The 25,700-nt window shown below is 42.1% G+C and overlaps 1 protein-coding gene across 4 annotated transcripts in view; it reads right to left on the bottom strand.

The window, feature by feature from the left end:
* Positions 1-3,339: 3,339 nt before the first annotated feature.
* OTULIN (OTU deubiquitinase with linear linkage specificity) overlaps positions 3,340-25,700 on the bottom strand; it is a 38,271-nt gene continuing 15,910 nt past the window's right edge. For all 4 annotated transcript variants that reach the window (XM_083188097.1, XM_083188095.1, XM_083188096.1 and 1 more), the window contains 6 exons: positions 24,506-24,591; positions 23,358-23,455; positions 22,578-22,721; positions 18,038-18,157; positions 9,668-9,934; positions 3,340-3,574 (listed from right to left, as the gene is read on the bottom strand). In XM_083188097.1, the coding sequence (XP_083044223.1) occupies positions 3,383-3,574; positions 9,668-9,934; positions 18,038-18,157; positions 22,578-22,721; positions 23,358-23,455; positions 24,506-24,591 (907 nt within the window). In that variant the 3' untranslated portion in view covers positions 3,340-3,382. The remainder of the gene's footprint in view (positions 3,575-9,667; positions 9,935-18,037; positions 18,158-22,577; positions 22,722-23,357; positions 23,456-24,505; positions 24,592-25,700) is intronic.

Raw genomic sequence — 25,700 nt, 5'->3', positions numbered from 1 at the left:
CTTTCAGCTGAGAGACAGAAAGAAGATAGGGTACTTGTGTATTATCACGGCGCCCATCACATCACATCGCATACCACTAAATAGATTTTCGCGTGAAAAAGGCAAAATGTATAAATAAATATTGCATCGCATGCCAGCAAATAGCATGCGATATGATCGCATGCGATTTTTAATTGTACAAGCACCCTGATGGGTGCATACAATGTTAAATGCCCCCCCCCCCCCAAATTGTCAACACGACCCCCACTATCAATGACAACCCAAAGCATGGTAAGCGGCGGCGGTATGCGTCCTCCGACCTTTTCATACCCCCACTATCCACGTCGGAGTGGAGTTGATTTTAGATAGTGTGGTGAGCACCGCAAGGGGATGCGGAATACATGTAAAGTCATCCGCATGCACTCGGCACGCTTCGTGCTCGGTAGCTCACTGCACTCGCCATACTATCTAAAATCAATTCCACGCCAACGTGGATAGTGGGGGTATGAAAAGGTCGGAGGACGCGTACCGCTGCGCTCGCCACTTTTCGGGTTGGCATTGATAGTGGGGGTTCATTTAACATTGTAAGCACTCACAAGGGTGCTTGTACAATAGAAAATCGCTGCGCATGCGATGTACTACGATCAACCTATTGGGCGCCGTGATAATACACAAGTACCAAAAATAGGTAAGAAGAAACTTTTTAGAGGTATTTGTGTCTACTCTGCTAAAATTGTCAACCCATGCTGTATATAATAGCTGCTATAGAGCTAAAATGGAAGTCTTCTATAGTATGCAATTGGTCAGAAGCAATGTTGATATTCACGCAAATTGTTGATATTTTAAAAATGTGCATGCATCTAAGTAGCTAAAAGAAAATTGCACAGCGCATGTTGTCTACCATGTGAGTGTGCAGTGTTGCAGTACTGCTCTGCTTGAGACACACTCTCTCAGATATATATATATATATCTATGAACCATATTGGGTGTTCCTGGGATAATAGGCTATTTATACACACAGAGATACAGTATTGTGGGAGTGTTGCGAAAATGGTTGTGTACTCATGCCTAATCACTTACACTGGAGGCCACAAAGTTGTCATTTCAGGCCTTGCAGAATAAATTATTTTAGAACATTAAGTTTTTGGGGTTTACGTAAACTAATTTTTAAAATGTTGGTGACATACATCAAGCCTACTTTCGTGAACAACTTTTCTAGTCGCACACTCTGCAGCACCAGGGGTCTTTATTGCAATTTTTTACACTGCAAATAGGACACATGCAGCTTTTGCTGAGCTGATTAAAATGATTTGTGGCATGCATGTTTTTCAGTTTGAGAATGCAGCTGTATCTGATTAGGTTACAGTCTTTTCCGGTTAAACATTGTAATATTCCATTTCTTATGCAAATAAAGCAACAATCACTATTTTGACCAGCAAAGTGTTGCATGACCTTTTGGGCATTCTATTATAAATAATAGAAATGTCCCATACACAGCATACGTGGCAACTGTAATAAAAAAAGGTACTTGTGGATTATCACGGCTCCCATCGCATGCCATATATAGTGGCATGCGATTGGATGCGATTTTTGCAGTTTTTAACCATTTTTACAAGATCGCATGCGGTTTTTTAACAGAAAAGCAGCGAGCGAACCACCGAGGCCGAAGCGAGCTCCTGTGAAGGTATCCGTGTCCGCTCGCCACGCTACAGCCTCGGTGGCTCGCCACACTTTCTATTCTCAACTCCACGCCGACGTGGATAGTGGGGGTATGAAAAGGTCGTAGGACGCGTACCGCCGCCCCTCGCCACGCTTCGGGTTCACGTTGATAGTGGGGGTGGTACAGCCTCAAAAATGACATTTGGGGGCCATTGAACATGTTTGATACTAATTTCAATGCATTTGGATGCTTTTCTGTTAAAAAACGCATACGATCAAATTGCATGCGATGCGATTTTTTGCTATGCGATGCACATCGTGGGAGCCGTGATTATCCACAAGTACCTAAAACATTTTTTGGTACGGTACTTATGAGTTATCCGGGCGCCCGATTTCTAAATCGGGTCGGATCGGGCACATCGCATCGCATGCGACCATCGGATGCGATGCGATGACCCGATTTTTCCATAGGAATCAATGTTAAAATGGACTGAGTCCATTTTAACATGGAATTCAATGGGAAAAAGGGGTCCTTTTCATACCCCTACTATCCAAGTGGGCATGGAGATGGATATAAACCTGTAGCGAGCCACCGAGCCCGAAGCGTGGCGAGCGTAGCGAGCCCCGCGAGGGGACACAGAATACCGTCCCCTCGCGGGGCTCGGTGGCTCGCTACGCTCGCCACAGGTTTATATCCAACTCCATGCCCACTTGGATAGTAGGGGTATGAAAAGGACCCCTTTTTCCCATTGAATTCCATGTTAAAATGGACTCAGTCCATTTTAACATTGATTCCTATGGAAAAATCGGGTCATCGCATCGCATCCGATGGTCGCATGCGATGCGATGCGATGTGCCCGATCCGACCCGAATTAGAAATCGGGCGCCCGGATAACTCATAAGTACCCATTTTTTTTATAATTCTGTAGCTGTGTATCTTTTAAGTTTCAGCATTGGTTGACAAATGAAATTATAGCTCTGTCTCGAATAGCTTTTCATATAAAAAAATAAAAAGGTTTTTAAATTCAAGGCAACAGTAGAATTTTCCTTTACAAAATGTTGTTGGACATGGCTTTTCCTGCATGTGACAATTACATTTTGTGACATTTGGATTGTTATCAAATAAAATTTCTTAAAAATGGGCTAACAAATGATACAAATGTCCTGTATGTGATAGTAGAGTGGCCTTTTTTAGATTTCCAAAAGCATAAAATGTTAGTTTATCTATTAATCCTGAAAGAGTGTTCAAAGGATAGTCTTGGGATCCACAATAAATGCTTTAAACAGTCATCCTATGTTAGCTTCTAACCTTACAGAAAAAATATAGAATGCAAAACAGTTGACATTCACCGGTCAATTTAAAGAACCTTTACCTATCAAATGTTTGCAGTTTGCCTCTGGGCTTATGGGAAATTTGCAGAGCAGATGTAAAAATTCTGTAATCAGTTCAGGGCCCACTGTAAATAAAATATTTCTCTAGAAATTGGGAAGATATGAGAATGCTTCAGATGCTTAGCAATTTCCCTACTGCGCATGAGTGAAATGCCAGGAAATAGGCAGGTGTGCAGTGCTGCAGCCACCAACGTGGAACTCCAGAGAGGTATGTATTCAAGATATGGTGATAGGGTGTGTGGCTTTGGCACCGGACACCTTTCACCCATTATCAGTACACCACTGACTAGTATAATTATAAACCACGGCAGGAATATAAACTTTTAATAAAGGGTTGGGGGAAAAGAGTTATTTATAAGCTTGTCTCTTCACACACTCTAACTGGGACATTGTAATGTCGGTCATCCTCCGTTATAAGCGTTACAACAGGCCAGTGTGCCTGGTCATCAGGATATTGTGTAATAAATTCATCTGTTCCATATTTGTACAGTCTGTAGACTTTTATGGTCAACTGCAATGCATATCCAAGAAGAAACATTTCAACCTAAAATGAAAAAAAATAAAAATTTGGTGAATGTACTGTATAATGCCATATGTCAAACAGATGTGTCATTTGCTCATTTATGCTGTTGTTCGACCAGGACAGTGTAAGATAAAATGGTCACAGACAACCTTGTACAGTTGCTGAAATTCATGACAAGAATGGGGAGACGTGGTTACGCTAATCACTATTTGATGCACTGGTGTGGTGAGTGATACAGTACCTCACATGCCGCTGGTCAATTTGCATATATAAATGCAATTACATATTGCACAGTTGTATACATTAAAAACCCATTTGTAAAGTTTTTCCTTCCTAAAGTACTCTCCTATCTTATCAAAAGCAAAAAATTTAAAAATTCAATGGTGCATGCAAGTAGCAATGTATTTTCATCCGATCACAAGTAGAAAAAAAGTCTCCTGCATGTAGCTACGATGCCAACACTGTGACTGAAGTTGAAAGCTGGGATCCAACATCGGTCATAATGTTCCACTTACTCACCTGGACCATGGAAATGGGGGATGCGAGGCAAGGAAATCTGTGTGATAACAAACAGACCCCTGGCTCTTACCTCCCCAATACAGAGGGTGGCAGCCAGAGGGGAAGTGCTGGAAAAATGGACATTATGCAGCAGCAGCAGATTTACGATAACAGGGAGCCAGCATGCAGCCACAGACCTATGTTAAGGTTAGGCTCTGAAACTCTATGTATGTACAGCTGATTAAAAAACGATGTACTAAATCAAGGTGATTTCATCATTGCAGGGTGAGCTACTTTTTTACTTGGCGTCACCTCAGTTTTTAATTGACAAATAAAATGGGTATAAGTAGCAGAAGTGTAAAGCATAATGTACAGATATGTCCTCATACATTGTTGCCATGATGTGTACATGCATGGTGCGAGAATATTAGGGGTACGCATATAGATGGAGTCGCTCTCTTCGTACCCACCAGCCACTTGTGCCAGGGGGCTGTCGATCGGCACCCCGGGAGCCGCTCAGATGAGAACAGCTCCATCTGTATGCAAACAGCCGCTATACATTGACTTTGACTAGGGGACCAGCCAGTGGTAATTAGCGCAGCATGCCAGACACTGGATTCTGCAGCAGCAATATAGAGTTTGTGGATACATCGGTAATATGGATAAAAGAAGGGAAGTAATCGATCCGCCTGGGTTGGGGAAGAGAGCTGAGTATTCAGGAAGTAAGCTGAGGGAACACCTAACAAAGGATATGGGCAGATCACCAAATAAGGAAATACAGATTTTATCTAAAGTACTAAAATGTCAGATTCTACATAAGAAACCAGGCGGATTACTGCTAAATAATCCACTGTCAAAATGTGTGTCCTTACAAAAGCATAACATGGAACACTCCATCACAACAACAATGCTGGGATTTAGTCCTTCCATATATTTTCATTCTGTTACTGCATCCAAAGTTGTAACAGTCAATGAATAACAAAATACTGTATGCTGGAAGCTTCACTTTTACTCACATCATTTCCATATGTGACAAATGTTTTGACGACACATTCGTTAAGTAGCAGAGTTAAACAATATTGACTCATCACTACACAACAAAGTATGTGGTGTCTTTTAAAATTCAGATTGTGTATTTTAGTTGTTATTGTAGTAAGTATAACCAAGGAAAATTTTAAAAAAAATGAACATTTTGTCACTCACACTATGAGGAGACTAATCAGGTCTCCGTGATGAGGCTGGTTGGCTGCATAACTGTGGGTTATACTGCACTATCACGAAACGGAATGGGATCATTCGTCAGACTGCATTTAGGTCTACAGTCATTAGGTCGACCCCACTAGGTCGACTGGCAGGAAGGTCAACGTGACTTAATGTCGACATGGGCCAAGCTCGACATGACTTAAGGTCGAATTTGCATAAAGGTCGACATGAGGAAGGTCGACTGGTCATATGGTCGACATGGGTTTTTCACTGTTTTTTATCCGAATGTCGACACAGTCGACATGGACACAGTTGGCAATGAGAATCCGACCCTCGCTTGCAATGCTTCGGACACACATGCGCTCGGCACACTATTTTATTCTCCCACCGCGCCCTAGTGGATGGTAGGGCATGAAATACCGCCTGTCGGCACATGTCGACTCAAAAAACAGTGAAAAACCCATGTCGACCTTATGACCAGTCGACCTTCCTCATGTCGACCTTTATGCAAATTCGACCTTAAGTCATGTCGACCTTGGCCCATGTCGACCTTAAGTCAGGTCAACCTTCCTGCCAGTCGACCTAGTGGGGTCGACCTAAGTTCATTCTAATAGATGACCGCATCCCCACGAAACAGCCAACATCCCTATAGTAACTTGAGGTGAGAGACAGCCATGAGGCTAATCTCTACAAAGAACAGTGGATATTGTGATGAGATATGCTGTTTCAACCTGCAATACCTAAATCCCAGGGCTGCCGAGTGCAAAAGGGTGTAAGGAATTTGACAGTAAGATGTTGAGTGTATTCCCTTTTTAATAAGGTCTGTTTTGGCCAGAGGAAGGGTGATACTACTTGCTCTAGAAACATTAACAATATTAGTGCACCTCAGCCTGCTGATTGGATTGTTATACAGGGTGTGCTGTATTCGGTCTCCCCTAAATTCGGACTTAATCCTACATAGTACAAGTGACATTGAAGAACCATTTCAAGTGTAGTTCGAAAGGAAAAAAAAAAAAAAAAAACAACATCCCCTATAATATCTTCCCCACTGCTTATAAAAAACCTTATTTTGTGTGGCAGGTACAATGCCAACCCTTTTTGTTCCTTAGTTCTTAGTAAGGATATTCATTTTTACGCCCAATTCAAATATCTCTCTCTACTGACATAAGGTCCACAGTTTAATCTACAATCGGGAAACTAATGTAAATACAATGTCTATATAACACATTTTCTCTAGTCTTTAATGCAATGTTTTGTTTCTTTGAATTGATACATATTTTAATCTTTGCAAACAATTTTGGGAAAGCTTACAAAATATGTGTACGATCTCAGTCACTGAATTTGAATGCCAAGCAATCACTTTCTTGCACATATTTAGTGCCAGTTACATGTCCCCAATAGTGCTGCCTGCATATTTCATTAACAAGTTTTATTTATATAGTGAGATTTCTCCAACAGGAAAATTCTATGACCACAAATAGCTTTTAATATTTTGTTTAACCACACCCCCCCCCCTCCCCACAAAACCACAAAGAAAATTTACCGACCTAAAAAAACATTGGTACTTGTGTATTATCACGGCGCCCACGATATTAGGTTGCACGACATATAATCGCATGGCATACACCTGATGCGATTTTAAATTACAATGTTAAATACACCCCCGCTATGAACGCCAACCCGAAGCGTGGCGAGCGCAGCGGTACGCGTCCTACTACCTTTTCCTACCCCCACTATCCACGTCGGCGTGGAGTTGATTCTATATAGTGTGGCGAACGCAGCGAGCCCCGCGAGGGGACGCGTATTACTTTACATGTATTACGCTACCGATCGCTGCGCTCGCCACACTATATAAAATCAACTCCACGCCGAAGTGGATAGTAGGGGTATGAAAAGGTCGTAGGACGCGTACCGCTGCGCTTGCCACGCTTCGGGTTGGTGTTGATAGTGGGGGTGCTTTTAACATACTAAGCACCCATCACTTTTAATTATGTTATAGGGGCCACTTTTTACATTGAAAAACCCATTAGGGTGCTTATACAATTTTAAATCGCATACCATTGTATATGCGATATGATGGCATACAAAGCCATACAATTTAAAATTGTATAACATCGCCTGCCATCGCGTAACATCGCATCGCATGCCTTATGGTCTGCGATGCGATGGGCGCCGTGCTAGTACACAAGTACCAAAATATTACTTATATTATTAAAAACACTTTATTGAATTGGATATTAATATATTTAATTTATAAGCACAAATGTATATGAAGGGCTCAACTAATCCCGGGGGCCATGTCGTGACCAGATTCTGCTTCCTGGGGACTAGATTTTTTTTTGCACTGACAGACTAGCGGCAGTGGTGCCCTGCCCAGCTGTATTTAGGCCGTGGCAATGAGCATGAAGCCCCTGGCATTGAGCAAGAAACCCCTAATCAATGAGCATGTAGGTAAACGACCCAGGTGGCATAATGGGCATCACGGTGTGTGGCACACTGTCTAATGGTGAAGTGTGTCTAAGGGGCACTACTTTTGTGGTGTAATGTAAATTGGTGCGATTATATGGTCACGCCCTAAAATTTTTGCAGCGCGCACATTTGGGATCTAAATTAAAACGCACACACCCATTTACTCCTGGCTCTGTCCCATCACATAAGACTATGCCAGGCAAGTGGTTAAGTCTTAATGATAGGCAAACTGAAACTAACAGTTTACAGATCCAATATAATGGGTTAGAAATAAAAGTGTTTGACTTAAGTATTATGGTTTCAATTTTGTTGCGAGTTAAAAATTTTTTAAGATTACAGCATGTTAAAAGAAAATCCTAAATCCAGCGGTGGCTCCTACCTGTGAGTAGGAGGGGGGCTGCCGCTGGCCAAGCAGTTGGGTCTGCACCAGAACCTGCTGCCAGGTGTCCCGATGCCTGTACAATACAGTTGTCAGGAGCCTGCCCGGCGCACATGTGCAGTTCCAGTCGTGGTACTGCTCATTTGCAAAAGCCTCACTTCTATGGGCTATGGCGTATCGGCTGTAGCCCATAGAAGCAGGCTAGGACTGCACAGTAGGGAGTGGTTTCTTATAGGAAGCCAGCTCTCTGACTGACTATCACAGCCTGGACTGGCAGTACCGGAGGGAGGGAACACCGCCCAATGGAACTGCCTGTTATGCGGGTGACTGTCAGGTAGGACTTCCAATAAGAAATCACTGCCACTCACAGTGAATCCAATAGCTTCACTAACGCTGAGGAAGTGGCTGGTTTTACCTGAAGCCCATAGTTAAAATCCTCCACTGAGTAAATCCACTATATCAGTTTTTCAAATTATTCCAAAACCCATACATTCCATAAAGTGAAGAAAAAAAAAAATTACAGAGTGTGCCACGCACCGTGATGACCGTTACCCAGTGTGCCACACACCGTGATGCGCATTATGCCACCTAAGTGTCCTTTACCTACATGGTCATTGCTAGGGGTTTCTTGCTAAATTCCAAGGGCTTCATGCAGGAGTTAAATGCTGACACCTGCGGGAAGGAGACAGCCATCAGCCAGGCAGAACTGAAAGCGGTGAAAGCTGGGGCTGCCCAGCTGTATTCAGACTCAGAGCAGGTCCGAGGCTATTTTAAAAAAGTGTGCTGGCTCATGAGTCAATTGAAGCTTGCAGTCCGGCAGCCAATCAGGAGCAGCCGTAGGCTGGTTTCACACACTCCGGCTCCTGCCGGACGGCGAAAACCCACACGGCCAGGGAGCCGTGCCGCACTCAGCAGATTACAATGGTGGGGATGGCCACAGCCCGGCAGCCGTCCCTTCCAGTGATGGGATCCGGCTGCAGCCGTGCGGCCGGGCCGTGGCCGTCCCGTGTGAATGGACACAATAGTGTCCATTCACAACTAATGTGTGCGGCACGGCTCCCTGGCCGTGCGGGATTTCACCGTCCGGCAGCAGCCAGAGTGTGTGAAACCAGCCATAAAGGCTCCTGATTGGCTTGTGAGCTAGCGCAAAATTTAAAAATAGCTGTGGACCTGCTCGGAGCCTAAAGACAGCCGGGCAGGGCACTGCTGCCGCTAGTCTGTCAGGAAGCGGAGTTGGGGGAAATCACTGCCCGTGCTGATCTGCCCACGGGCAAGATTCTGCTTCCTCAATGCATAAAAAATATAGTCCCCGGGAAGCAGAATCTGGTCGTGACATGGCCCCCGGGATTAGTTGAGCCCTTGATATACATTTGTGCTTACAAATGAAATATTTTAATATATTATTAAGTGGTTAAACAAAATATTAAAAAAGATTTGTGGTCATAGAGTTTTTCTGTTGGAGAAAGCGCACTATATAAATAAAACTTACTTATAAATTAAATGTATTTCATGAATGACAGAATAGATTGTGTCATCATACAACTATTGCTCTTCACACAGCATACCTGCTCAAGGCCTCCAGAGTGCCCAACTTGATTTAAATGATTCTTCATAAAGTCACAGGGATTACTAGATGTGTTCCTAGCAAACAGCAGCCAAGAGAAAACAGGTACTTCTTTGCCGTCCGCATTGGCATTATACAAGTCAATAGCAGTTTTCAGCATTAAAAACTTCACTGCCTCATACAAAGCGTATTCCTCTTCATTCTGGAAGATTCCATCACAAGCAGCCTGCTTTTTATCTGGATTCTTCATTTCACTCAATTCAGCCCACTGTATAACAAAAAACATAAGACCATGACAGAAGAGCACAGAATTCAAGCACTGCTCTTCTCAGATGGAGAGCATGCTGCAATGTTCTTTCTATAACAAACACAACATTTCTGTTCTTTCCACTAAGCCCTGAAAAGTGATAAAATGGAGAGTGATAAACCACCAATACATCAGCTCCAACTTGTCATTTTTCAAATGCAGCCTGTAACCTGACAGTTAGGGGCTAATTGGCTGGTGGTATAACACTCTCCATTTTAGTGTTCATTCTAGCACCAACCATCTTTGAAAACCCATGCAGTTCCTTTTCCCTGCATGGGGTGTCACTGTCTGCTGTAGTGCTTCTAGCACAGTGTGGTCTGTATATCAGCACTGATATGCAAACCAGACATGTGCTAGAAACACCACAGGAGACAGTGACACCCCAGACAGGGCACAGGAACTACATGGGTTTTTAAAGATGGCGGGTGCTAGAATGAACACTACATTTTATCACTTTTCAAGCTTAGTACATCTGGCTCCAAGACTGAAGACCATAGTAAGCCATTATTTATGCAATTATCAAATTAAGTGACTGCAACTACACAATGTACATCTCAATTTAAATAAGTAATTTTAATTTTTCCCACTGACAACACTTTAGAGTATTTCCACTGTGCCCAGGAAGAAGAGCACTCGAAGCTTGAAACGCATCGGTGCAGCGACTGACTGACTGGACTCTGGTTGGATCTACCCAGTATTTGGGGCCACAGCAGGGTGCACATCATTGCTGGCTCCATATACCCTGAGGGGTAAGAATTCAACCAATATCTCCTTTTGATGTTTTTATATTTTATTTGTTAATACATTTTTACTATTTATTCTTTGACGCCTGGTAATTATAACACCCACCGACTCAATTCAGACTATGTAACCTCAAGGTTTTACTCAACTTTGGTTGTAATGACATATGAATAAGAATGGTAAACAGCCATGCTAAAATTATGGACATGGCAAACACAAGGGTCCCATACCTTTAGGTTTAACATAGTGGATTATACCAATTGCCCAACCCGGGCATCAGCCACATGGGAAATTGACCTAATAGGTGTCTAGGCAGATACAGTGGGCATTTCCCAGTGTGTATGCACCTTAACAGAAACATTAAAATCCATAGCTTCTGATGGAGTTTTAAGCAGGATGTCAAATAACAAAAAACATGAACACAACATGACAGACAAAAATAATACTGAACATCAGGCCTGTATTTAATGTTGGAAATCCAGGGATTTCTGTGCTCGACTCCCTACTAAATAAGTTAATATTTTTTTAATTTAGGTTAACATGTATTTCATAATACACAATTTATAGTTTAGGATTAGGTAAGGTACCCCTAACGTTAGAGTTAAGATGTTCATTACATGTTCACTGCCTGGGTGAGTCATGTCCATGCTTTTTGCACCTGCCAAAAGGTACATTTAAAACTCCTGGCAGCTGCCTATCCACAAATCCATTTGTGATGAAGTTTCAAAGCTGATTAAGAGAAGAATTATTATTCGTACAAAATAAACCCTTATGTTCCGTTCACTAACAGATCTTTATTACGTAATACAAGCTTAGTATTAAAGTATGTGGTAAAATATAAAAGGCAATAGAAATTCAAGTTATATTCAGGGTTGCCGACTCTCCCGGAATGTCCGTGAGACTCCCGGAATTCTGGGACATCTCACGGACTCCCGGAAGAGGGCCCCTTTCTCCCGTAGCCACCGCTTTGCTTAAGGAAGGCATCTGCGCTCACTACGTACGCGCTATAACGCTGCCGACGCGATGACGCCGCGCCACCTGCTGGCCAACCAGTAGCTTCAGCTACATGGTTGCCGGGACTTGTAGTCTGACTTCTCCGTGTCCTGCGCTGCATGCTGCCGGCAGATAGAGAGCTCGGCAAGCCAAGTCGGCAGCAAAGACACGTGCATGCTGGGAAATGGAGTTCTGGGCGTCTTGCTGGAGAGGCCACATCATGCAGGGACTGCGTTCCCCACTGCCCCCGTGTCTGGTGTCCAGTGACAGGTAATGGCTCTTCAGTATTATTGCTCCTATTACATACTGTTAGTATGGGGCCTGGTAGCTGTTGTGGGGAAGGCACAGTGCTACTGGCATTGCCACACCCACTCCCAGTTCCCTCTATCTCCTACCTTAGTATTTAGTACATCAGTTCACACACTGAGTATGCCCCCTTGTATGCCATGCCTTTGGGTGCCCTGTGCTTCTGCAGGGTTTGGGGAATGCCTGCCTCATGTGTAAACTTCTGGATTTATAAAAACATTAATTCTTTACAGCAAGGTGTCCCTGTGCAGCACCATTCATTTGTGTAATATTCAGCCTTTCATTTGCTCAGTTGTAGTGGTTGCTTTGTGCTCTTAGACCGCACCATTTATGCTATCTGCAGATCATTGCACTGTGCCCAGTTCTCCTCACTATATATGCTATCTGCAGAGCATTGCTCTCAGGTCCAGTCCTCCTCACGTGTAGTGTACCCCCCTGGCGACGCAAGGCCCGTCCCCTGGCGACGCAAAGGCCCGCCCCCTGGCGACGCAAAGGCCCGCCCCCTGGCGACGCAAAGGCCCGCCCCCTGGCGACGCAAAGGCCCGCCCCCTGGCGACGCAAAGGCCCGCCCCCTGGCTTTTTCTTTTCTCCCTGAAATGATTTTTCAAAAGTAGGCAACCCTGGTTATATTACACCTCTGTTATACAAGAAATATGTTCTCCCAGGCAAAATATTAGTTACAGTAAAATATAGGAGCCCTACTAATATTAGTCAGTGTGTTAGTCAGTCACACACACAGAAGCATTTGGATAATGGATTATTCCGTGTTTTGGAATACTTTCATATTTCAATGATGTAGCTTGAATTTATGTTGTACAAACACATGAAATACACACAAATATATATTTAATTTGTGCATGAAACAAAGATTGTGTACATCTCAGACACCGAATTTAAATGCCAAGCAATCAGCGCATATACAGGAAGCGGCACTCCCATGGCTGTTCAAAGTGTTTTGATATACTGTAATATGCGCAGATCTATATCTATCTATATACATACACACAGAGAAAAACCATATATCCGTAGCAAGCAGACCTATATAAAAGCAGCACTCCTTTTAAATTGAAACAATCCATTTATCCATAGCATGATAGGCAAGTGGGCTGGTATGCAAAGCAGACATTTTTAAAGAAAGGATTTAAGGGCACATATATTCACCCATCCAATACATCAGAGTGGCAGTCGACAAGCCCATTTCAGCTTCACCCGGGACTGACCCAAGCCAGCCTAATAAAGCTATCATAAGCCAAAACACCTGTGCAAGGTGGCAAGTTGGGTCAACTAATAGGTATACACCCCTTACCGGAACTCAAAAAAAAAAAAAAAAGGTAGCTTACCTATGAGCTGAGCGCTCTTTGATCTAGTATGTCACGGCGCTCATAGATACAACAACGGTAGTCATAGCAACAGTGTCGCATCCTCGGCTGCTCAGGCGGTGATGAACGGCTCGGCCATGCCGACATGGCCACCGCATCATCAGCTCCCGCCACTCCAATGATGCTACACAATGCAATCCCGATGGACCACAGTGTGAACCACAGTACCATCAGTGATTACTGGTTCTGTGTCACCTAAGTGTAGCCAAAATATGGATACCATAGATTGATTCTAGAGATAGATTTGAGGGTCCCATAAGCAGGCCACTAACCATCAGTTCTCGGCAGCGAGTACAACTCCTGGCTCACACTCCACGACGGTGCTTACCATCATCTCTGATCACTTGCTGATCTCCAGCTCTGACAGATGGAGTGGACGCAGTTTCCGACCGGCCACCAGTGCGGCAAACAGTGTGAGGTCCGTCATACGGCGGTGGACACTGTTCCTAACCTTTGCGATCAAAGGACTAAAGGCTTCCACTGGAAGGAAGGCATAGTTGGTAACCCATTGTGCGGTTTGGATAAGAACCAACTTCTGTCTGGGATCGTCTGCTATATTGGAGTCAATTTGGTCCTATATTAAGCAGGATCATTATTGGTAACTATCCCTATTGAGCTCTCCACTATACACAATAAGGAACTAATTTCCTATTAAGCAGAATATTTATTTTTAGTTAAAAAGACGTATGGCACTATTAATTTAAGAAATAAACGGATTGTGTTTGTGATAACCCACATTGAATGGATTAGGTTTTTATGTGTATTTAGAATACAAATCATAATTATATTTTAATTCACTTTTATTTGGTAACCATATATTTTTAATATAACTAGTTTTGCGCTTTTTGTAAAAAAAAAAAAAAAAAAAAAAAAATTGAACTTCATTGTTGTCCAGCCGCTACTTTTTAAACATCAATATGCATCACCAACACTACAGTATAGATCAAAAAAAAAGGGAAAAAATGTAAAATATAAAATGAAAATAATAAAGAACCTAGATACGCAATAAGCAAAAAGAAGTTGAATATTGGGTATCATATATATATAGCACGCATCCAATTATGACTATCAGGGAAGAAGCACAATACAGCAAGTTTCTAAATATCAGAGGGAACTGACTAGAGAAAAGCCGTTAAACGGGGACTCCTCGTTTAATCCAAATGGAGACTGCACATTTAGTTTATGTATCCACTGGCATTCCCTCTGCACAAGAAACCTATGCCTGTCACCTCCCCTCCTCAAGCGAGGGTATGTGATCAACTGGTACTGTATGAAAAGCAAAATCATGTAAGCAATGGCCCTTATTCAGATCTGATCGCAGTACAAATTTGTTCTCAAAATGGGCAAAACCATGTGCACTGCAGGTGGGGCAGATGTAAAATGTATAGAGTTATTTTGTTTCTGTGCAGGGTAAATACTGGTTACATTATTTTACACTGCAATTTAGATTTCAGTTTCAACACACCCCACCCAAATCTAACTTTCTCTGCACAGGTTACATCTGCCCCACCTGCAGTGCACATGGTTTTGCCCATTTTGAGAACAAATTTGTACTGCAATCAGATCTAAATAAGGGCCAATGTCCAGCATCATGAAAATGGTGTGCCGCCAGAGGAGTATTCACAGCAACAAAACTCAAGGCCTTTTGATTGAGGTTCTGCGCAAACCAATCCTTTCTTTAACCATCCTAGTAGTTTTATCAACATATGTCTTACGGGCACATTAATACAATTGTAAAGCACAACGGAACCTGCTGTGCTATATAAGATACTGTCTAGGAAAAAAACATTTGGTATCCCAATTGCACACTGAGTGAAACATAACTACATAATAATCAGATAATGCGGATGGGATGGGTTTGGGAGTGTGGTGCCCCCTGTGTTGGTAGGGCTGGTCTGCTCCAGGTTGGCACACCCTAACACTTTATTAACACTTATTTTTTCCTATCACATTGTATATATTTTGTATTTTAATCACACCTTCACTTCCCTACATAGCGCTTATGTGCTTCATATTAAACCCTACTAATTTTCATTTGTGCGCTGCACTGGAGTACTCAGCCTGTGTCGGCATGTTGGGGGCCCACACCCCAGACCCATACCCAGTATTAGGGACCCCCAGTGACAGAGATGCCTTGACGTACGGCCTGGGGGCTTAGCCCTATATCTGAAGATATACGCAACCAAAATCTCTGCATTATGTGATTATTATGTAGTTATGTTTCACTCAGTGTGCAATTGGGATACCAAATGTTTTTTTCCTAGACAGAATTACCCCTCCCTTTTGGCACCTGAGTGAAACACCTCTGATTGAGCAGCTTACCAACAAAAGTGTTGTGCTATATAAGATACTGTAAATAAATAAAAATTAATACATAGACTGTATACTTGGTTTCACAGGTTAAAAAAAAAAAAAATGGTATAGCATTTTGAGCTTCAGTCAAAGGATGGGTGAAATGTGTGCCCACTGTTACAAATGCACAATTGACGCAGCCCGTACATTTGAAGGTACCCTTAGTTGGTGAAAGCCAGCTTCTGGTGGTATACAGTGCCGGGCTAATGTACGAATAGGTTTTCCTCTGTTTAATATTGGGACTGCCCTTCAAGTTTCTAATAAATTATGCACATAGGTTTTTATGCCCCCACCCAAGAGCCAACAGTGCCGCAGGCAGTGTCTGGTGGACAGCTGGCCGTGCTGGTGGTGTCTGGGGGACTCGCAAGGCTGTAAAATTTGAGAGTCCACCAAAATAAGGAACAAAATACTAAAATATTACACACCTTCATGCACCCCTCAGTCAGGTGGCCGTCTTTTTTCATGTCCAAAAATTCACAAAAATATTAGTGGGCTCAATATAAGCGGAGATGTAATGTTCTTTATATAAACATAAGATACACTTCTTGCTTTTAAAAACATTGATGTATGTAAACGGGACTTTAGTTTTAGACTGAACAGGAGCCCTGACATCAACTGAGCCAATTTAGCTGCAACATTTAAAAATGTACTTTAAATAAAAGGTTTGCATTTGGTAACCATAGAAACTGCCATGCATACAATATGCCATTTTTCTAGATGAATAATTCCAGAGAGACACTATTTCAAACGAGAGATATTGGACTATCTACAGTATTCCTCATTAGTTTACTCCAGTGTACTGTATATTGCAGTCTTTAATTTAACATCGCTGCCATTTTTTGCAATTACTAATATTGTTTAAGACATTATTATTATTTTTATTTGTATCGTCCCAGGCTACTGATTTACCAACCAGTGCACAGTTACCGCTAAATACCAGTCTAGTGTTTTCCTGTAGTGGGCACATGACGCAGGTAGATGGTGGTAACAGGAAGGGGAGAAAAGGGAAGGGTGGAGCATCTCCTCTCCCCTGATTCTTACAGCCCAGCCAGTCACAGCATACAGTAATGAGTCTGACTCATAAGTACTGCTGCTACTGCTACTAGCCACTTTATCACAGAGGGCAGCGGTGCACTGGCTGCTGTGTTTTTTTTACATAAATGCTGCCAAAATTGTGGGAAAAATACCACACTTGCCCGCAAGATGGTAACTATGAAAGGCACCTAGGAGGGATACTGCTCAACTTCAAATGATGGTGCCATAGGGATGTAGTTGGCATCCTGGCACTCATGATGCTGGTAGACAGAAGACTGGTTCCGGAATCCCAAAACCACTCTGAATCCCAATGCTGGAATCCCGACAACCGACATCCCGCACGTAAGTATCAAACAAAACTTGAAACAAATCTAGTGTATGAAATAAACAGACTTTCTTCTGCTGAATAAAACATACAAAACAAAAAAATAAACAGCCAAGATTTGCAGTAGTATAGGGATATGGTCACTAGGTCAACAAGCATTAGGTCGACATGGTCATTAGGTGGACAGTCAAAAGGTTGAAATGGGGTTTTTCACTTGTTTTGAGCAGACATGTACCAACACGCAATATTTCATGTCCAACCATCCACTAGGTGGAAGAATTAAACAGCATGCCGAGGCACCGTGCCCGAAGCACGCCGAGCGCAGCAAGCAATGCGAGCAGATGCGGTGCACTTTTTTAGTGTCCATGTTGACTGTCAACATTCCGGTTAAAAAAAAAAAAAAAAAGTGAAAACCCCCATGTCGACCTTTTGACTGTCATGTTGCCCTTCAGTCATGTCGACCTAAAGCTTGTAGACCTAAAGGTCTGTCTATACTATGGTCCATACCCGTGGTATAGACTTCCCAGTGAGCAGGATATATCGCTCAATAATACAGGCTTTAAATTAAGTAAAAAAGCAGGTAAGTTCATAAACAGGTCTGACATACACGGTGATCATTCTGCAGTGACTGCATCAATACCGATTCTTAGCATTAAATTGCCAGCTTTCCTTTCTGTCAATACCATTTAATATCCCTGGAGTCAAAATGTTTAATGGCAGATTGTACTTGATCTTTAGCCTGCAATAAAAGGTATTTGTAAACACATTGAATGTGTCATTCAATTGTACAAAGGCATTTTATAATTATAACTAAATTATCACTGTATTACTTCCATATCCTGCACTATACTTCGCTAATGAATAGGATGACGCCTATTTTGAGGCTTGTAAAATACACTAGCTCCAAGAAGAAATTACATGCGTTGCACGTACCTTTTCCTTAAGCAGCTCCAGAAACATCTTTATCCGCACCCAGGTTTTTTTGCTCCCATGTGAATGCCAGAATCTCCACGACATAATCCATTCATACTTCTTAATAAGCTCCTCAGGCAACTGTGAAAAAAATTGCAATTAATAAAACCATAAGCTCCATAAAAGGTATATTCAGATTTGTACTTAAACCCAAAAGGTTTTCATAGAAACATTATGATTGGGGATCCAGCGGGCAGAACTGGTCCTGAGTGGTCACAACCCCCCACCCCTTTACGGCAATATAGCATGATTCCCATGCTGCTGTGTTTGGTGGAAAAGCAGATGTAGGGACCGGGGCCATTCTACAAAATGTGTGCATGTTGACCGTTTTGTAGGTGAGCTGAGCCCAGTGTCCACATGGGTAGAATCGTGGGCGGCAGCGGATCCTGTGTAGGATTCGCTGCACTTTCGCCGCAATTCTCCCTTCAGGGAGATTCGCTCGGCGGCAGCCGCCCCTCCGCCCTATTCAGCGCCTCACGGGCTCTCTGCCGCTGGTGGCAAATTGTATCCCCCCAGTAAATGCCGCTAGGGAGCTGGGCGACGGCTGCAGGCAGGAAGATGGAAGCCTGCCTGCACCGGACACTGTGGGGGTGAAGGAGGGCTGGCACTGACTCAGGGAGAGCCCCCCTAGAGCTGGCAGGGGGCTAGGATAGGAGCTGCACTCACTGGTCCCGATGCGGCATATGTAATGATCGGGACCAGAGTGCAGTGAATATATGAATATTAATGAACGGCTCCCGGCCCCCTGCTGGCAAATGTGTAAAAATATATATATATATATATATATATATACACATACATACATATATATATATATATATATATATATATATATATATATATATATATATATATATATATATATATATATATATATATATATATATATATATATATATATATATATATATATATATATATATATATATATATATATATATATATTTGATCAAGATGTGCAGCACTCCAGTCAGAATCATTCGAAAATCAGCTTGCTGGGTATTACAGACCCCTCAGGACCACAATAATCCAGGTCTCCCAGCGTGGCCTAATTTTGGGGGCATGGCCTATACTCGCGGCTCCCCCGCGAGGCCACGCCCCCATTTTGCCACTATGGGGGCATGACCCAGAGGCTCAGTGAGCCTCTAGCCATGCCCCCAGCCCCCTGGCTGCGGGAATAGACGCTGTGCGCATGCGCACAGCGTCTATTCCCCGCTGCTTAGCAGCCGACAGGGGGGACTCCCAACAGCCCCCCCACTCCGCGGGACACTGCCGCCCGCGGGTGGGACATCGGGACAGGCCCTGACAATCGGGACTGTCCCGATAAAATCGGGACTGTTGGGAGGTATGCAATTATGTGTGTAGCTCCAGATTAACATGCATATATATTTTTGTGCACACATTACAACATACCGTCTAATCCACTAAAAAAAGCCGTGACAGCAAGATCAGCAGTAGTAGTAATATTGGACAGAATAAATGATTGTGCATACACACTTCCAACTTTGTCAGACATTGTACGATCACATATCTCATAAATCCAGGCTGGGCAACACCGGCCCTCCAGATGTTGATGAACTACACATTCCAGCATGCCTTGCATCAGTTTCAGCATGGCCACATAGCAAAACTAATGCAAAGCATCCTGGGATGTGTAGTTCATTAACATCTGGAGGGCCGGTGTTGCCCAGCCCTGTCATAAATTATTGGATTCCCATCAAATCAGATCAGCAAGCAGGGCAAATCTTCTCTAGATAAAACAGGACTGTGGATGTGTACAAACACTCTCCAAAAGTTGTGAATCTTATGGGAGCATCCATCTTTAGGCTATCTGTCTAGATCTTGTAGCTGAAGGTTTGTGAGATTAATCATAAAACAAAGTATGCAAATCTATACATTATGTATTTTTGCTATATGGTTTACTTACATCACTTAACATTTATAAAATTAACATATTTACTGAAATTGCAGCTGCAGTTTATGCCAACAAGCCTCTATAGAACATTTCATAAGCAAACACTCAGGCCTGCATAGAAGAAAATCACAAGTTAATGATGTGTCTGGTTTACACTGTGGTTCTTAATCGTGCAAACACAGCCCAGATTTGAATCAAGCTTGTACATACTGTATTATTTAAATTTTTTATATAGCGCAACAGATTACGTTGCGCTTTACAATTGTAGACAGTGATAAAACAAACTGGGTAACAACAGACCAACCTGGAGGTTGGAGGGCCCTGCTGCAAGCTTACAATCTATAGGGACATAAATGAAACACGTTGGCCTGGAGCAGGGCTGGGCAATTGCGGCCCTCCAGATGTTGAGGAACTACACATCCCAGCATGCCTTGCATCAGTTTCAGCATGGCCACATAGCAAAAAACTAATGCAAAGCATCCTGGGATGTGTAGTTCCTCAACATCTGGAGGGCTGCAATTGCCCAGCCTTGGAGGAAAGTGTGGACCTTGCGTGACCCGAACCCCAACTAGGGACGCCTATGATTGTTGTTAACATCTGCTCGTATGTCTGCAATTTTTTGGGGACCACATGCTGGGTGAGCGTCCACTCTGCCACACTTTTCTGAACATTGTACATGTATTTATTTGGATTTTATTTAAAAATACTGCACCATATCAGACCTGTTTTACATGTTGAATGCCGGATTGGATATAATTGATCTAACATTGACGATAAACACCCCCCCCCCCCCCCCCCCGATGCAAATATTGTATACAATAAGTATGCAAAATTAAAGGGTGCGAGTCTTAACAAAGACCTTGTAAAGTATATATGCATACATTTGTTCACAAAACTGTATTACACTATTGCAGTTTTTTTCTCTTTTTTGTGTAAAACCGTAAAAGGTTTACTAAGAAAGACCATTATCAGTTTTTTCTTCAATATTTTGTATTAAGGTAGGCTCTATGCTTTTTTTCACATATATTGCAACCCCTCCTCCGATTCTTCCCATTCTGTCCTTCCTAAATAAAGCATATCCTGGTATAGCTATGTCCCAGTCATGATTTTAATTGCACATGTCTCCAATAGCCACAATATCCAGTTCATCCCTTGCAATTAGTTCTGTGATTTTATTTCCTAAGCTCCGAGCATTTGCACACATAGCTCTTAAAGTTTTGTTTGTGCTTCTCCTGGTGCTAGTTATGTTCATCTTCCTGCCTATATCTATTTGGTTTTGATTGGCATTATCGTCTGTTGCAGTGGATAGGCTTCCTGTTCCATTTGCCTGCAGAGACAATACCTCTAGGTTGGGGGAGCAGATTTCTTCATTCTTATTTGGTTCACTGCCCCCCTCTGCTAGTTTAAATAGTTGCTGATGAAGCTTCCAAACTTCTCACTTAATATTCTCGTTCCCCTTGAAGATGGGTGCAGGCCATCCATTTTATATAAGGCTCTGTCTTGCCAGGTAGCTTGACTTTGACCTAAATATCCAAATCTCTCCTCGTTGCATGAATTCCTTAGCCAAACATTGAAGTTTCTGATTCTCAGAGTTCTATCTTCCCCTTGGTGTACTGGCAATACTTCTGAAAAAGTTAGAGAATGACACCTGTTTTAGAGCGGTTCCTAACTTCATCTTTTACGGCCATGACGTCAGGATTAACCAGGTCATTTGTGCCTAGGTGGACGAGGACATCCACCTCCCCATCTTTTCTTGCTGCCTTTACAATTCTTAGCATGCGTTCTTTATCTCTTGGAGCTGTGGCTCCAGGTAAGCACCTTACTTGTTTCTCTACTTCAGTAGCATTTTCCAGATTTACTCCTCTAATAATGGAAGTGCAGTCCTTTTTGGAGGTGAAATTTTCAAGTTCCTACAGTTAGTAGAAGTAAATGTTCCCATATCTTCCTGTTCTATATTGCCTATGTTGGTCATACATTCCAGCCCTGCAAGAGCCCAGTGTCCAGACCAGCCTCGGCACCACAGCATCTGGTTCTCCTGGGTGCATCCTCCATAAAGCTACAGAAGTAGTATTTCTATTTGCTCCCAAAATTTTGCATAAATCAACAAGGTACTAGCAGGAAAGGACACAACAGGTCGCATGACCTATCAGTGACCATAACAATTCATACAGACCACCTGAGCCACAAGTCACTTACCATTTATTGCTCTTATTCACATATATGTCAATTTTATAAATTTAATATATATTATATTTTTTTATTAAAATTATGTTATATAAACTTATGGTTTTAACAAATTTGGTGTCACCTACCAACACACAGCAGTTATGCCTTTTTCACCTATTATCTGTTATACGGGAGTGACATTTAACTGCAGCAGCTCACCACCCAGCGCCCCATCAGATACTTTTTATCGGTTTCATCCACTTGCACTGATACATCCCACCCTATGTCAGCTGACAAATTGAATAAAGGTCCAAATGTGAGTAGCTGGCTAACACTAAAATGACATTTATGTTGCACAGAAAAAAAAAAAAAAAAAAAGTGTGAGCTTTAACAGAATTAATGAAGATAAACAGTACATACTTCCATTAGATGGTCATCATTTAGCCACTGCGGAAGCTTTGTAGTCTGACTAAGGCACTGGAATAAAGTGGCTCTTAAGGCACAGTAATTATCTCCTCTCACTCGTCTTATGGAACCAAAAAAGTGAGACACTTCTTCATAGCCCTGTAACAATATATATTTAAAAAAAAAGTAAATGAACTGTATAAAAACACACAAAAAAGGATCATATCACCTGAAACATTCCAAAATACTGTAGAACTGTAAGTTAAATTACTGTATACTTGACTAATAAAAATTGAAAACAAAGTAAAGTAAATGCTTTTATTATGTAATATTACAAAATAAAGGCCAGCAACCCTTTACTTTTATGTTGATACACCTTCATTGTCCACATACTATCTTGACTGCATGAAAAACATATGTGGCTGGTTATAATAATGTGGCATTAGCAACCACATCAGTGCTGGTCATAGATTATGTAAACTGTAGCAACAGGCCTTAGCTGTATATTTAGGAGATAAATATATCTGTACACAAATTGCCTTTAAAAAAAAAAACACCCCACAAGAAACAGAAGATGCGGACATTTGTATTTTGTATTTGTAAGATAACGCATGAGAAGGGTAATCAACACCTCAGATCAATTAGAGATTCCATTGTATGAAGTGGTGTGCAGCTGTATTGGACATTATTAAATAAACCAATTCCGATGGGTCCAAGATAATAACGAAGTTGTCTGGTAAACTATTTCACGATTAGCGCACAGCACTGCATATACACATTGTCCATATAAAATACCTTCTTCATTGTTTGTGCTACTGTAGTTGTGCCTCTCCACTCCCTTTGACAATATTCTATGATGTCAACTTCTGGTTCCACCCCTAGTTTAAGTGAATCTACGGCAAAAAAAAAAAAATTTCAGAGGTCATTCCACAATGTGTATTTGCGAAGTAGTTGGCACTGCTGCTTCCCATCAATGCCATCATGAGTTGCATTTCCAACCTTAGACCCATGAGTGGATCTTGTAGGTTCTCAACTTATCAGGAACAGTACTCTTCTTTCCACCTACATTCTAGTCATATATACTGGTACAATGAGTATGTTCATTTTTATATTTAATTGAATAGTGCAGCTTTGATTTTATAATTTGGTGTTTCATTACGTATGTACTATGGGCCTAATTCAGACCTGATCGCTGGCCACAAATTACACTTCTAAGCAAATGTGCAGACGCCACCTCACTCTAGTGAAATTCTGTATTGCAAATGAATGTTGACGCTGCTAGAGACATGCATCCGAGCAAAAAAAATGCTTTGCAGCACCACTGTCTGCTCGCTTCACTCGCCACAACTAGGGAGGCCAAACCCGGGATCGGCCGCGATGTCATCTCTGGCGATGTGCCAGGTATGATGGGACTGGCCCCATCTGTACAGTATGAACAGTGTAAAGGTGCCCACACACGTTGCTATTCTACTTTGCGATGCAATGCGCTCTCCTGCATACATCATATTGCAAGGTACAAAAAGTGAGTGCAGCACTTTTTGGACAAGGTTGCAAAATAGTTTATAGTCTAGTTCAAAACGCACACTGCTTTAGCATATTAGTGTTCATTCTAGCACCCGCTATCTTTGAAAACCCATGCAGTTCCTCTTCCCTGCCTGGGGTGTCGCTGTCTGCTGTGGTGTTTCTAGCACAGGTCTAGTTTGCATATCAGCGCAGATATACAGACCACACTATGTTTGAAGCACTACAGCAGACAGCGACACCCCAGGCAGGGAAGAGGAACTGCATGGGTTTTCAAAGATAGCGAGTGCTAGAATGAACACTACATATTGCATGAGTTTTGAAGCAGTTGCGATGCAATCTAGTCCAATATGCATGGTGCGCATCGTCCACAACGCAGGTGAAAATTGAAAGAGGAAAAGCACATAAACAAACCATTATACCTTTTGATTTTTCTTCAAGTGTAGGAGCTACTTTCTGTATCTTTTCTTTTTCAATTTCCTCCTCATCACGGTAAAGGTCTTCATCCCTATTTTTATACATTAATAGACATTATAGGGACAACATTGAAAAGAGCCCTCAAATAATTTCTCCTCCTTATCCCATCTTTAACAATTTGCTATATTTATTTTTTATTTAATTTACAGTTTCTTATATAGCAGCAGATTCCGTTGCACTTTACAACTATATACGTACATCTAGCACTAGCCATAATATCAATGTTGGTGAGGAGCTGGCCATACTACACCCTCTGCATACAGCCTGCCCACTGCTGCACTAGAAGCTTCATATTATCAGCTGTGAACACAATTGTACAGAAATAGGTTCATTCAGTAAAACATTGGAAGAGGCAAACTACAGACAGGGCAGCTCATTTAACCTGAAAGCAGTTCAGAGTGGAGGATAGGTCAATGCTTAACACACATTATTATAGGTATATGCCTTCACGTCATGGCAAATCTTATATTTTATGGTGTATTCTTAGCAACATCAATTGCCTGGTTCCATGCATAATAAGAAGCCAATGCTCACCCGTATGTGATCACTGGGTAGACAGTGTCACTAGGTAAACCACTAATGGTCGATACGTTGAAATTGTTGACATAGATATGTTCGGCATGAGTTTCTCACTTTTTTGTGTAAAAAGGTGGTTATTCATACTTTACTATCAAAGTGGGCATAGAGTGGGAATATAACAGTGTGCTGAGTGCAGCATCACTTATATGGTGTCCATGTTGACAGATTAAAAAAAAAAAAGTGAAAAACTCGACCATAAGCGTGTGGCGACTTTGGGTAGGTTAACCATTTCAAGGTGTCGATCTAGTAGTCAGTGTTTGATCTAGTGACTGTCGACATGGTCTACCATTTGTACCGTAATCTGCTCATCATACCAACTTTAACCCAACCATTCATCTATTTGGCTGTATGGGAGCATAGGACTATTAGCTATTTGCTCACAAACCCAGGATTATGGACAAAAACATTCAGTCATATTGTTTAAATCAAACAGATTCAACTACAGTACCGTGTATGAACGACAGTTTTTGTACATTTCCATATTTTGGGAGCAAATTACTGAATTATAAACAACATTTGCACCCATCCAGTTCCAGGTTTTTTTACTCCATCCAAAATAAC

The sequence above is a fragment of the Crinia signifera genome, chromosome 5 (genome assembly GCF_055691185.1).
Source record: "Crinia signifera chromosome 5, ASM5569118v1, whole genome shotgun sequence".
Classification (NCBI taxonomy): Eukaryota; Metazoa; Chordata; class Amphibia; order Anura; family Myobatrachidae; genus Crinia; species Crinia signifera.
This window is presented reverse-complemented; position numbering and strand designations above follow the sequence as displayed.